Source organism: Megascapheus bottae, chromosome 28 (assembly GCF_031878675.1).
Source record: "Megascapheus bottae isolate mThoBot1 chromosome 28, mThoBot2.hap1, whole genome shotgun sequence".
NCBI lineage: Eukaryota > Metazoa > Chordata > Mammalia > Rodentia > Geomyidae > Megascapheus > Megascapheus bottae.
In genome coordinates this window covers 15236731-15250987 of record NC_143536.1, presented here as the reverse complement: position 1 = coordinate 15250987, position 14257 = coordinate 15236731, and the positions used below count along the sequence as shown (strand labels likewise).

The following is a 14257-nucleotide window of genomic DNA, read 5'->3' as shown; positions in this document are numbered from 1 at the left end:
ATGAGTCACCAGTGCCGGGCTGCTCCTCTCCTTTTATTATCTTTGTCTTCACAATTTCCTGGTCACTGCTTGCATTTTTCATTTGAAATTTGGGATCAGTTTATAGAAAACCACCTTCACCATAAACCTTCTTGGCAATATGGTTAACATTTACATTAACATACAGTTGCCATCTTTGTAATCTCTTTATGTCCAGTCATACTTAAGGTCTTTTTGGAAGACTTGTAAATCATTTTTCTATACACCTGGCACATGCGTGGTAATGTACATTATCAGACATTTTATTCCACATGTAGGCCCAGAGTTCAAGCCCCATGACCCACAAAAAAAAAAAAAAAAAAGATGTGGGCCGGGAGTTTGGCCTAGTGGTAGAGTGCTTGCCTAGCATGCATGAAGACCAGGGTTCGATTCCTCAGTACCACATACATAGAAAAAAGCTGGAAGTGGTGCTGAGGCTCAAGTGGTAGAGCTCTAGCCTTGAGAAAGTCCAAGGACAGGGCTCAGGCCCTGAGCTCAAGCCCCACTCCCCCATAAAAAGAAAAAAAGAGGTGCAGAGCTTGGCTGGGTGCTAGTGGCTCACACCTATAATCCCAGCTACTTAGGGAGCTGAGATCTGAGGATTGGGGTTTGAAGCCAGCCAGGGCAGAAAGACCATGAAATTCTTATCTCTAACCACCAAAAAGACAGAAATGGGGCTCAAGTGGTAGGATTCTGCCTTGAGCAAAAAAGGTGAGGGACAACACGGCACCTAGGCCTTGAGTTCAAGGTACATTACTAACAAAAAATAAATAAATAAATAAAAAACAAGTTATTCCGAGTGGGGCCGGGGGCAGTGGCTAATGCCTGTAATCCTAGCTACTCAGAAAGCTGGGATCTGAGGATCAAGGTTCAAAGCCAGCCTGGGCACAAAAGGATCTGAGACTCTTATCTCCAATTAACTTCTGGAAAACAGGAAGTGGGGCTTGGCTCCAGGGTAGGGTGGTAGCCTTGAGCTGAAGAGCTCAGGGACAGTGACCAGGCCCAGTTCAAGTCCCATGACTCACAAAAAAAAAGAAAGAAAGAGAAGCAAGGACATAAGAAAGAAAGAAAGACAGATTAACCTAACATAGAACTATATCTTTCTTTCTGAGAAATGTCCACCTTGCTAAGATCTACTGCTCTGAAAGTTCTTTTGTTCTATTAAGTGCAATGGAGCTCAGTAAGCTACAGTTTTATCTGTGTAGAATCATCTATCCCATGTTGATATCAGTGTTATACAAGATGCAAATTTTTGAAATCCATTTTGTTTTCTCTTTTTGCTGGTCCCAAGGCTTGAATTCAGGACCTGGGTACTCTCCTTGAGCTTTTATGCTCAAGGCTGGCACTTTACCACTTGAACCACAGCTTCACTTCTGGCTTTTGTTTGTTTGTTTGTTACTTAATTGGAGATAAGTATCTCATGGACTTCATTGCTCTAGCCGGCTTTGAATTGCAATCCTTAGAACTCAGCCTCCTGAGTAGCTAGGATTATAGGTGTGAGCCACCAGTGACCAGCAGTACAAAAGTTATTCATGTAAGCCTTAGCTATTTGGGGGCATGGTAGTGCATTAAGAAGGGAGAAACTGTGCTACATAGTGAGACCCTGTCTCAACACAAACAAGCAGTGGCTCATGCCTGTAATCCTAGCTACTCAGGAGACTGAGATCTGAGGACTGAGGTTCAAAACCAGCCTGGGCACTAAAGACTGTGAGACTCTTATCTCCAATTAATCATTAGAAATTGGGAAGCAGGGCTGTGGCTCAGGGGTAGGGTGGTAGCCTTGAGCTGAAGAGCTCAGGGACAGCACCTAGGCCCAGAGTTTAAGCCCCATGACTGACAAAAAAAAAATCCTATCTAGTCAGGAGGCTGAGATAGGGCAGACTGAGTTTTGAAGCCAGAATCCAGTCTAGACGGCAAAGTCTTCAGAGACTCCACCTCCAATTAACTAGAAAAATGTCAAATTGAAGATGTGGTTCAAGTGATAAACAGAGCCAAGTGAGAACATGAAGCTCTATGTCTAAACTCCAGGACTAGCATGCACACACACGCGCACACACACACACACACACACACACACACACACACACACACACACACATTGTATTAAGTATCCCTGCAACAACAACTTGTGGTGGTTAATTAATTGTAGGTGTCAGTTTGGCTGTATAAGGAATACCTGAAGACCCAAGAAAAGATGATTATTTCTGGTGATCATAGAGATTTGCAGCTCAGTCAGTGGACTGAATGGAGAAGATTCACCTTCAGTGTAGGTGGACATGGTCCAATCACCTGTGGTCTCAGGCATAATGAAAACAATGAGAAAAGGACAATGTCCACTGGGCACAGTGGCCCACACCTGAAATCATTGCTACTGAGGATTGAGGTTCAAAGCCAGCCTGGGCACTAAAGACTCCAAGACTCTTATCTTTAATTAACTACTAGAAAATGAGAAGTGGTGATGTGGCTCTAGGGGTAGAATGGTAGGCTAGAGCCGACAAGCTCAGGGACAATACTCAGTCCCAACAGTAGGGTGGTAACCTTGAGCTTTAGAGTTCAGGGACAGTGCCAAGGCCCAGAGTTCAAACCCTATCACTGACGGAAAAAAAAAGAAAAAAGAAAAGAACAATTTCTGTCTACCATATAAGAGAAAGATTTCATCTGGGCTTATGAGACTGGTTCTTCCCAGTGAGCCAAATGCTGACATGAGGTCAAACAGGAAGCCATGAGAAATGCTGGAGAGGCTGCAGAGCCCACTGGGAGTACCAGAGGCTAATATCTGAAGATGGGAGATATGAGCTGGGGGATGTGTTGCCAGAGAAGAGGTGACTCCAAACATCACGTAGCTATGTGAACAATGTCTAGCATTAACAGTCACCTGGCTTTTGGCTATTTCAGTCCTATTAGAGGACTGACCAGAGTTCACATGGACCTCTTTAATGGTATTACAATCAGGGAAGGAGCTATTGAAAGATATGGGGTATTATAACATCTTTTTTTTTTTTTTTTTTTTTTTTTTTGCCAGCCCTGGGCTTGAGCTCAGGGCCTGAGCACCGTCCTTGGACTTTCTCAAGGTTAGAGCTCTAACACTTGAGCCTCAGCACCACTTCCGGCTTTTTTCTATGTATGTGGTGCCAAGGAATTGAACCCGGGTTTCGTGCATGCTAGGCAGGCACTCTACCACTAGGTCAAACTCCCGGCCCTTATAACATCTTTAAAAAAAAAAAAAAAAGTATACTAAGCGTTGGTAGCTCATGTCTGTAATCCTAGTTACTCAGGAGACTGAGAGCTGAGGATTGCAGTTCAAAACCAGCATGAGCCAGGAGCGTAGCCTAGTGGTAAGAGGGCTTAGCTAGCATGCACAAAACCCTGGGTTTGATTCCTTGTACCACATACTGAGAAAAAGCTAGAAGTGGCATTGTAGCTCAAGTGTCAGAGTGCTAGTCTTGAGCAAAAAGTGTCTACCAACAGTGCCCAGGCCCAGAGTTCAAGGCCAACGACAATGACGATGACAATGATGATGACGACGACGACAACAACAACAACAACAAAAACAAAGTGTAGGAAACTCACCTGAAGTAATCACAGGATGCAGCCAACAGGATGCGATGGGCCTCAATGTGTCTCCCTTCTACCACCAGGACAACATCGAATAGGATCCCACTGTCTCGGAGAGCCAGAAGTCCCTTGAGCAGGGCCTGGGAGTGCTGTGTGCTTCGGTAAGTATTGTTGGCACAGTGCGGGTTGGAGGATTGTGTAGGCAACTTGCACAGCTGGGTGATCTCCTTCTCCTCTGCCATCCTGACAGCCACACCAGCCCTCACCACTGTGGCCCTGTCAGCTGGCAAGATAGAGGGAACAAGGAGTGAGCAGACAGGCATCATCCTTTCTAAACACACATTAGCCAGCTCTGTATTCCACGGTACCTACTGCTATGCTTGCCTCCAGCTCACCTGTGCCTTCCCTATCCAAATCCTCTAGATCCCTGTCATCTCACAGCTCTGATCCTACTTGGTCTTCATCCCATTTTGTCTCCTGAAGAACTGCAGTAAAACAGAGGGTTTTGAGCCAGTTATGGTGATCCTCACTTGCAATCTCAGCTACTTGGGAGGCTAAGGGAGAATATTTCAAGTTTGAGATCTGAGCCAGGCGCCGGTAGCTCACACCTGAAATCGTAGCTACTCAGGAGGCTGAGATCTGAGGATCATGGTTCAAAACCAACTCTGGGCACTGAAGTCTGTGAGATTCTTTTTTTTTTTTTTTTTTTTTTTTTTTGCCAGTCCTGGGCTTGAGCTCAGGGCCTGAGCACTGTCCTTGGACTTTCTCAAGGCTAGAGCTCTACCACTTGAGCCTCAGCACCACTTCCAGCTTTTTCTCTATGTATGTGGTACCGAGGAATCGAACCTGGGTCTTCATGCATGCTAGGCAAGCACTTTAACCACTAGGCCAAACTCCCGGCCCCCAGTCTGTGAGATTCTTATCTCCAGTTAACCATCAGAAAAATGAAAGTGGCACTGTAGCTCAAATGGTAGAGTGGTAGTAGCTTTGAGCTGAAGAGCTCAGGGACAGCGCCCAGGCCCAGAATTCAGCCCCACGACCAAACAACAACAACAACAACAACAAAAATAGTTTGAGACCAGCCTAGGCAACTTAGCAACACCCTGTCTCAAAATATAAAAAGGGGCTGGGTGCAGTGGCTCACACCTGTAATCCTAGCTACTCAGGAGGCTGAGATCTGAGAATCAAAATTCAAACCCAGTCAGGGCAGGAAAGTCCATGAGTCTCTTATCTCCAATTAACCACCTAAAAACTACAATTGAAGCTGTGGTTCAAAGTGGCAGAGCACTACCTTTGAGCAAAAAAGCTCAGGGACAGTGTCCAGGCCCTGAGCTCAAGTCCCATGACTGACCACAATAACAACAACAAAAAAATTTTGTGCCAGTCCTAGGGCTTGAACTCAGGACCTGAGCACTGTCATTGGGCTTTCTCAAGGCTAGAGCTCTATCACTGGAGCATAGCACCATTTCCAGCTTTCTTTTCTTCTATGTATGTGGTACTGAGGACTCAAACCTGGGTCTTCGTGCATGCTAGACGAGTCTCTACCACTAGGCCAAACTCCCAGCCCCCCAATTTTTTTTTAATATATGCTGTTGACAGAGCTGAAGGTGTGGCTCAAATGGTACTAGCAAGCTGGATTCCCTGAGTTCAAACCTCAGTATACACATACACTTATAAATACACACACACACACACACACACACACACACACACACACACACACACATACGCACAAGCAAACACAGACTCTAGATTCAATCCTTAACACCTAATTGGGAAAAAAATCCTCAAAACTTCTTATCTCCTATTGAAAAATAACAATTGGGGGTCCCCATTGCAGAAAAAGATGCATACAATGATAATATGGGGGTTGAGAGTGTGGCCTAGTGGTAGAGTGCTTGCTTAGCATGCAAAAGCCCTGGGTTCGATTCCTTGGTACCACATACATAGAAAAAACCAGAAGTAGTGCTATGGCTCAAGTGGGAGAGCACTAGCATTGAGAAAGCTCAAGAACAGTGTCCAGGCCCTGAGTTAAAGCAAAACCCAAAAACAAAAGCCAACGTGGTCAGGAGATCCAGACCCAGAATTGGAACCCTTCCTTTGGAGGCAAAGGTCAGATTAAGATTTCTGGCTAGTGCCATCTTTTACTAAGAGACATTGAGTCGTCACGGTGATTTGGACTATTGGTACATTTGAGCTAGGGATACAGCTCAATGATAGAGCACTCGCCCAGCATACACAAGACCTTGGACTCAATCACCAGCATGAGAAGGGTGAGGAGGGATAATACATACATAATCACTTTTTTTTGTTGTTGGCTGCTGGGCTTGAACTCAGGGCCTGGACGCTGTCCCTTTTCAGCTAGTGCTCTAGCATTTTGAGTCACCATTCCAGTTTCAGATTTTTAGATGGATAATTAGAAGATCTCATAGATTTTTCCTGCCCCCAGCAGGCTTCTAGCCCCAATCCTTAGATCTCAGCCTACTGAGTAGCTAGGATTACAGGTGTGAGCCAACAATATAGGTTTTAATCAATATACTAAACTGCAAAGTAATCTGAATAAGAGCCTTGGATAACCAACTAGGAAAACAAACCTACTACAAGCATCCCTTTGTCACAATGGGGACAAAGAAACTAAGAATAAATCAAAATGAATCAATCAGCTATAAGCAAATCAGAATTAACTGTAAAGGCTGAGTTTGGTCTAGTGGTAAAGTATTCACCTAGCATGCACAAAGACCTGGGTTTGATTCCTCAGTACCACATACATGGAAAGCCAGAAGTGGTGCTGTGGCAGTAGAGCTCTACCCTTGAGAAAGCCTAAGAACAGTGCTCAAGTCCCTGAGGTCAAGGTTAAAGTCCCAGGATTGGCAGTAAAAACAAAAACAAAGAATTGCAAACAGCCAACCAGGGAATGGCAGTTGATTGGCCTAAGGGTAATTGGACCGGTCCATTGACCAAGTAATAATCACAAGGCCATGTCCAGACCCTGAGTTCAAGCCCAGGATTGGCCAAAAAAAAAAAAAAAAAAAGTGTACACGCACACACACACACACGCATATATCACAGTAACCACTTCTGACTTGTAATTTTCCCCTACCTAGAAATTTTGCTCTACATCAATTTCCTTCCCTCATCTTTTTACTTCCTTTGATAACATTCTACTCAGTCCCTCCCTTCCCCCAGAGCCTTTCATTCCAAGCACACCACCAGTTCAGTGCCTAATTCAGCCACCTGGTCTATTTTCTTCAGTGGCACATCTACCAATTTGTTTTAACATTTTTTTTCTTTTTTTTTTTGCCAGTCCTGGGGCTTGAACTCAGGGCCTGAGCACTGTCCTTGGGCTTTCTCAAGGCTAGAACTGTACCACTTGAGCCACAGTACCACTTCTGGCTTTTTCTGTGTATGTGGTATTGAGTAATCAATCCTGGTCTTCGGGCAAGCTAGGCAAGCTCTCTATCACTAGACCAAACTCCAGCCATAACATTTTCGTTTCCTTTCTAAGTCTTGTGTTCTTCAGACCCGTTGGTTCTGATTCCTCCTCTCTCCCTCTCTCCTATTCAGAGAGCCACCTACCCTCTTACCCCTTAATTGGCTACCTCACTGGATCAGTGCTCTCCTATTCAGAGAGCCACCTACCCTCTTACCCCTTAATTGGCTACCTCACTGGATCAGTGCACAGAAATGATGTTCTAACTGGTTTTTCTAACCTTTTTTTTTCTTTTTTTCTTTTTTTTTTTGGTGGGTTATGGGGCTTGAACTCTGTGCCTGGGCACTGTCCCTGAGTTCTTCAGCTCAAGGCTACCACCATACCCCTGGCCCTGGGCGTCTTCCCCCTATCTCTGAGCCATAGTGCCACTTGAGGTTTTCCAGTGGTTAACTGGAGATAAGAGTCTCAAGGACTTTAGTGCCCCAGCTGGCTTTGAACCACAATCCTCAGATCTCAGCCTGCTGGGCAGCTAGGATTACAGGTGTGAGCCACCTCACCCAGCTTGCTTTCCCTAATTCTTACCTTATTCTTCTCAGCTCTTCTGTCCAGACTGCATGGAGATCCCAAAACGCCCCCCAGAAATATATCATCTGACTTCCTAGACACTGGCCTACCTGTGACCTCACTCAAAACCTCTTTCAAGAACTTTCTTCTTCTGCCCAGACAGTAGACCATCCTTAAACCAAAAGAGATACTTATCATCCCCTCAATACTTCCAGTCTCCCTCCTAGGCCTATCTCTGACATTTATCACTTCAGTTGGATACCAGAAACATGTACCACCCCCACTGGAATCCGTTTTATCTCTACTCCGGGAAAATTAGGCTTCTGGAAGGCTTTGTCTCACAAGCATCTCAAAGCTCCTATGGCCACATTTGCTACCCTTGGCTCCTATTCTCAAACCACAATCAACCATGGAGTAGAGACAGACTACATTAACAGGCATTAAGCTCTCTCCACATCTATAAGCATAATGAAGTGCAGCAACCCATCTAACCCATAGAAGAGTAGATGATAGCTACTCCCTGAACACCCATTACAGGAGTAAGTTTGAAGTTATGCGTTAGCTATGTCCATAATCCCAGCTATGCAGGAGACTGAGATCTAAGAATCAAGGTCCAGATGCCACCCAGAACAGATAAATCAAGACTAATATCCCTAGCTACTAAAAAGAAAAGAAAAGGGGCCAGGAGTTTGGCCTAGTGGTACAGTGCTTGCCTAGCATGCACGAAGACCCAGGTTTGATTCCTTGATACCACATAGAAAAAAAGTGGTAGAGCTCTAGCCTTGAGAAAATCAAAGGACACTGTTCAGGCCCTGAGCCCAAGCCCAGGAACAGCAAAAAGAAAAAAGAAAAAGAAAAACCTGGAAGTGAAAGTGTGGTTTAAGTACCAGTTGTGAGCAAAAAGGCTAAAGGAGAGCTAGAGTTCAACCCTAGAATTAGCAGAGAGAGAGGCAGAGACAGACAGACAGACAGACAGACAGAGACAGAGAGAGAGAGACAGACAGAGACACAGAGAGAGACAGAGACTCTGTCATCTGTAATCCTAGCTGATCAGGAGCCTGAGATCTGAGGATCACATTTCAAAGCTAGCCTGAACAAGAAAGTCCATGAAACTATTCAATGATCCACCAGAAAAGTGGAAGTGGAGCTGTGGCTCCAGTGGTAGGACTCTAGCCTTGAGCAAAAGCTCAGGCACAGCACCCAGGCCCTGACTCAAGCTATGTCTTGAGCCCCAGGACTGATACACACACACAAAAGTTAAGACAAAATGAATACTGTAAAAAAGGCTACTTCCTTGGGTATGCAAAGCATGTTTACCATTTATCAAGCACAATTAAAAGAATTTAATTAGGTGCTGAGTAGGACATAAAACAAAAGGACAAGTTCCTTACTGAAGGAACAGCCTTCAGACTGCAACAAAATTTAAAATATCACATGTACAGCCATAAGTCTAGTCCAACACCCATAATCCAAGCACTCAGGAGGCTGAAACAGGACCCCAAGTTTGAGCTTGTTAGGTTACACCCTAAGACCTTTTTTTAAGCATTTTTTTAAATATTGTATAAAGCACTGACCATCACCAAAACACTGTCCTTGAATAAACACATATTGGGTCTGGGAAAGTCAACCAAACCACAGGCAACAGTTAAAATCAGCAAACTCAGGCCTGGAGTTTGGCCTAGTGGTAGAGTGCTTGCCTAGCATACATGAAGACCTGGGTTCAATTCCTTGGTACCACATACATAGAAAATGCTGGAAATGGTGCTGTGGTTCAAGTGGTAGAACTCTAACCTTGAAAAAGCCCAAGGACACTGCTTAGGCCCTGAGTCCAAACCTCAAGACTGGCAAAAAAAGAAAATTCAGCAAACTCAGAATCTAGGCCATCGAAGTTGAAAAAAATCTCAAAGCCATGGAAAGAGAAAATAAGTTGCAGAATATATATAACTTCATTTTTGTCAAAGTCTTATAGAATGATAAAAGCCAAATCTGAGGTCATGGCTATCTTCAGGAAGGAAAAAAGGAATTAAAAAAAAAAAAAGACAGGGGCCGGGAGTTTGGCCTCGTGGTATAGTGCTTGCCTAGCATGCACGAAGACCTGGGTTCGATTCCTCGGTACCACATACATAGCAAAAAGCCAGAAGTGGTGCTGTGGCTCAAGTGGTAGAGCCCTAGCCTTGAGAAAAATCCAGGGACAGTGCTCAGGCCCTGAACCCAAGCTCAGGACTGGAAAAAAAAAAAAAAAGACAACTTATGACCTCATATTATTTCCCAAGTACAAACTGTATAAGTGAAATTCTCATATGTATTTCTGAACATGTAAGACAGTCAAGTCACATGATTCAAAATCAAAAGACAAAGAAAGGTATATTAAAACATTTAAACTGCCTTCCTCTTTGCCTAACAAAATTTTTTCCATTGAAAGTTAAAATTTTGCTGGTGTCAGTGGTTTGCATCTATAATCCTAGGTAATAGTTTGAAGCCAGCTCAGGCAGGAAAGCCCATGAGATTCTTATCTCCAATTAACCACCAAAAGGCCAGAAGTGGGGCTGTGGCTCAAGTGGTAGAGACCTATCCTTAAGCACAAAAGCTCAGGAACAGTGTCCAAGCCCCTGAGTTTAAACCCCCAGGACAAAAAAGAAACGGACAGGCACACACAAAAAAGTTACAATTTCACCTTCCATCTGTTTAGAGAGCATCTATGTAGTCTAGATACAGTATATCTAGACTATATAGATACAATATACTGTTACTTACATACAATATTTCTTTCTTTCCATTCCTTTAGCATTTGCATGTAACCACAATTCCCTCCTAGAGCCTATTGTATGGATAAACATGATTTATTCAAATTCAATCCTAAGGAGTCACAAGAGCCATATTTGCAGCAGATACCCAAGGAAAACATTCTTAGATACAGAATTGCTAGGCCATTTCAGTTTTAATGTATATGTCACTTGCTAATTTAGGCAAACTGTTTTTTTAAAGTAATACATTTCTGTAATGGCAAGGTTTTGTAGAATTAAATAGTAAGGTATCCCACCCTTTTTTATTCCTTCCAGATGCCCGTCCCTTCTCCCCTCCCTTCCCCTTAGGATCTCACTCCCTGGTATCCTCATCTACATTTTCATTTGACGGAGAGTTATTCTATCTTCAAGTCCTTTCCTAAGTCCTTCCCGAACTACAAATCTGCAACATCTCCAAGCAAGGTCCCTTCACTCTGTACAGTTCAAAGGTTTAGGGAAAAACAGAAAGGACTTTTTCTACTTCAAACAGTTACAAAGTGAAGGTAATTTTTTTTTTTGGTATAAAAGTAGAAATGAAAATCAAATGCATTTTAACGCCCAGTATCATTTACTAATTAGACAACCCAATGTCTGCTCTCAAGGACCCCTTAGTGGTCCTGGACTGTAGGAAACAAGGTGTTAAATCAGGCAATGCAGACAGTCTGTGAAGAGCAGAAATAGAGGGTAGGTCCTAATTTCCGCAGCCAGAGCTCTCAAAAGGGGTGACGATCGATCTGCACTTGAATGAGTTAACCTAACAGCAGATTTGGAGCATCTAGAATACATACACAAGGCCAGGCCCCTCTGAGGCCTGGGGGGAGGGGGGGAGTCGCTCAGGGAGGAGCCCAGAGCTGAAAGTATCGATGCCCCCGCATTGTCAGGGCCGAGGTCCGTTTGTTCAGCTCGCATATGATCTAAAAATCAGAAGGACCCTAACATCAGATGCGTCCGGACCGGGCGGTTTTGCACTGAAAGAGGGATCTCTGTGGTCAGCGTTTTGGACCAGGTGATTCTGCACTAAAACCGGGAGAGACAGCCAGGCCTGGAGTCTGCGGCTGTAGCCTTCAGCCCCATCACCCCTAGTTTCTGACGCACGGCTGAGGAAACTGAGGCTCCACAGGCCAAGGTCAGAGGTCAGGCCGGGTGGCAAGCTCGGACCAGACCCACCCGCCTGTTGCAGGTCCCACCCCAGCAGCTCCTACGCTTGCGCGGCCGGGCAAGGCCACACTCGGACCCGCCACAGGAGACAGGACCTAACCGGAGGCGACAAGGCCAGTCTGCCTGCAGCGGCACGGAGACCTCAGACCCCCGAATCTCCAGAAAAGCACCAGCCCCAGGGACAGAACGCGCCCGGGGGTCCCTCCTGCCGCGCCCCCCGCCACGTCAGGCCGCGGGCCGCTGCCCCCCGCACCTCCGGCCCGCACTCGCCCCCCACACGCCTCTCACTCATCCGGGACCCCCACACCCATCCCCCTGCTTCCATCCTTCTGCAGCCCGAGCCAGCCCGAGCTAAACACAACCCGCCCACCCAGCTCACACGGCCCAAGCCTCGCAGCTGACCTGGTGGCGCCGCAAGCTGAGGCCGCTCTCTTTAGGAGGCGGAGGCGGGGCGGGGCTTCTGTCGTCACGTGGTGCCGTGCGCATGCGCAATTTCTGGGCTGCGGGCGCCGCGAGGGCGGGGCGGCACCACAGCGCGCCGGGTTCGCAGCTACCCCGTACCTCGACCGCAGGGATTGGTCGTCCTGTAGCGCCTTGGGCGTCTTCCTTTCCTTCGCTTTTGGAGAAGATCTGGCGCTGGCCGGGCCGGTCACGGCACCTAACACTTGGAGGAACAGAAGGAATGAATGAGTAAATAAAGGAGTGAATGTCGTGGAGGTGAAAATCACCTTCGCTCGCTCCCTCCGTCGTCTCTCTTGAGCTCTGTCATCCTCTCCCTGGCGCCGTGGCTCAATCTACTTAGGTTTGGAAGATCGCGTGCCCCCTGCTGGGTGTGAGGGACGTGGACAACCCAGGCTTCCTCCACCGATGCAAAGATGCTGGCTGGAGCCGGGTGGGGTGGCTCACGCCTGTCATCCTAGCTACTCAGGAGGCTGAGATCTGAGGATCGCGGTTCAAAGTCAGCCCGGGCACTAAAGTCGGTGAGATTCTTAACCTCTAGAACACCAGAAGTGGCACTGTGGCTGCAGGGCGGTAACCTTGAGCTAGAGAGCTCAGGGACACAGTCCAGCCCCACGACCGACATGCATAGAGCCCTGGGTTCGATTCCTTGATAGCACATACACTGGCAGAGTGCTAGCTTTGAGCCTAGGCCTTGAGTTCAAGCCCTAAGACTGGAAAAAAAAAAACATCAGAATTGGAGCTGTGGCTCAAGTGTAGAACACCAACCCTGAGCAAAAACTCTCAGGGATATAGCCCAGGTCCTCAGTTCGAGGAGGAGGAGGAAGAGAAAGAGGAGGAGGAAGGACTGGGAGAGGCTGAAGGATAGAGAAAGGAAAGGAGGTTAATTGTGAAGCATGGAATCAATTGTGGAAATATCACAATGAAACTCCCCAGTACCACCACCACCATCACCACCACCACCAAGTACACCACTACTACTTGTAAGCATCATCCCAGGAAAACCAGACAGACACAAGTCATATAGAAGAAAGAAAGATTTAAAGTCCACTGAAATGGACAGACTGATCTCTCCTGGGATAGATAAAAGCAAATTGCTCTCAGGCGGGGGAGGTAATTATAGGGTGCAGGGGCTGGGAGCAGGAAATCTTTTAAGTTGCAGCAGGACCCTGGAGATATCGGCTAGCCAGGGCCAAACATTCTATAGCTGGCTTATCACCAGGAAAACATCCTGTACCTGGAGCATAGCCAAGACAATAAATACATTCTATATCCAGGGCCAAACATCCTATATTGGGGTACACAGTCAGGTCCAGGCACATTGCATCTAGATACTAAAGATAGTGTATGACCAGGAATGGGTACCTGGACTATGGCAACAGCATGTCGCTGACACAGTTGGGGCTAAGGGTATGTGCAGTTTTGGGTGGGAATGGGCTAGGGGTACATGCAGTTAGGGAATGAGCAACCATGACTGGACCTGGATTTTGGATGAACTAAGATGAAGGCTATCAGCCTAAAATGGGGCAAATATGCCTATAGTACTGAAGCCAGATAGATGAGAGAAAATGAAGTATAGCCAGCTTACAGCAAATTCAGGAGATATTCCTTCATATATTTCCCTTAAGATTAAGGAAACAAGTCATTTTAGAGAAAGGTAAGCAGAATAACTTAAGGAAACTGAGGCCTGGTGAAGGCAACTCAGAAATATGATCTTTGAAACATAGAAGTGTTACCATTGCTTCAAAGAGAGACAACAGGATGCATATCTTCCTGAGGGATTCATTTCTCACCCAACTTAACAGCTAACTGACAGAAAGTATGCTTTCCTGAGAAAATTTAAGCTACCTGCCCAAAATACAGATAACAGGGGCTTCCTTGTTGCTGGGGCCAGCTGGCAGCCAATGGGGATTCCTGATTTAGGGGGTGAGGACTTGGAAAAGAAATAGACAAGAGACAAACAGATGGGGTTGGGAGGACTACAGCCCAAGTCAGCAGCCAACAATGTTGTGAACTTAAGACTCTAGCACTGTTTATTTCTAAATCCAGTCTTATATACTTTCTTGAAACAGGGAACTGCCAGGGGTTACATTAGCACCAGATGGTAATCAGGTCTCAGATCAATTAAGCAGAAGGTGATAAAGCAATAATACATTTGTACCAAATGGTAATCAAGTCTCCAGAAAGATAAAGCAATAAATCAATAAAGTCAGGAAGTTCACAATACTGACAGTATAGCTCAAAAATAGGCGTGGCGTCATACATGATAGCTCACTTCTTTGTGAGGTTA

General features: G+C 45.8%; 1 protein-coding gene across 2 annotated transcripts in view; it reads right to left on the bottom strand.

Annotated features, from left to right (window-relative positions):
* Window positions 1–11974, bottom strand: part of Klhl22 (kelch like family member 22) — a 52834-nt gene extending 40860 nt beyond the window's left edge. The window contains exons 1-2 of one of the 2 annotated variants that reach the window (XM_090320603.1): window positions 11911–11974; window positions 3589–3856 (exon numbers count right to left, since the gene is read on the bottom strand). In XM_090320603.1, the coding sequence (XP_090176729.1) occupies window positions 3589–3815 (227 nt within the window). In that variant the 5' untranslated portion in view covers window positions 3816–3856; window positions 11911–11974. Of the gene's footprint in view, window positions 1–3588; window positions 3857–3968; window positions 4440–11910 lie in introns of those variants that run through there. The other variant, XM_090320604.1, reaches the window with a different exon arrangement.
* Between the last annotated feature and the right edge of the window lie 2283 nt (window positions 11975–14257).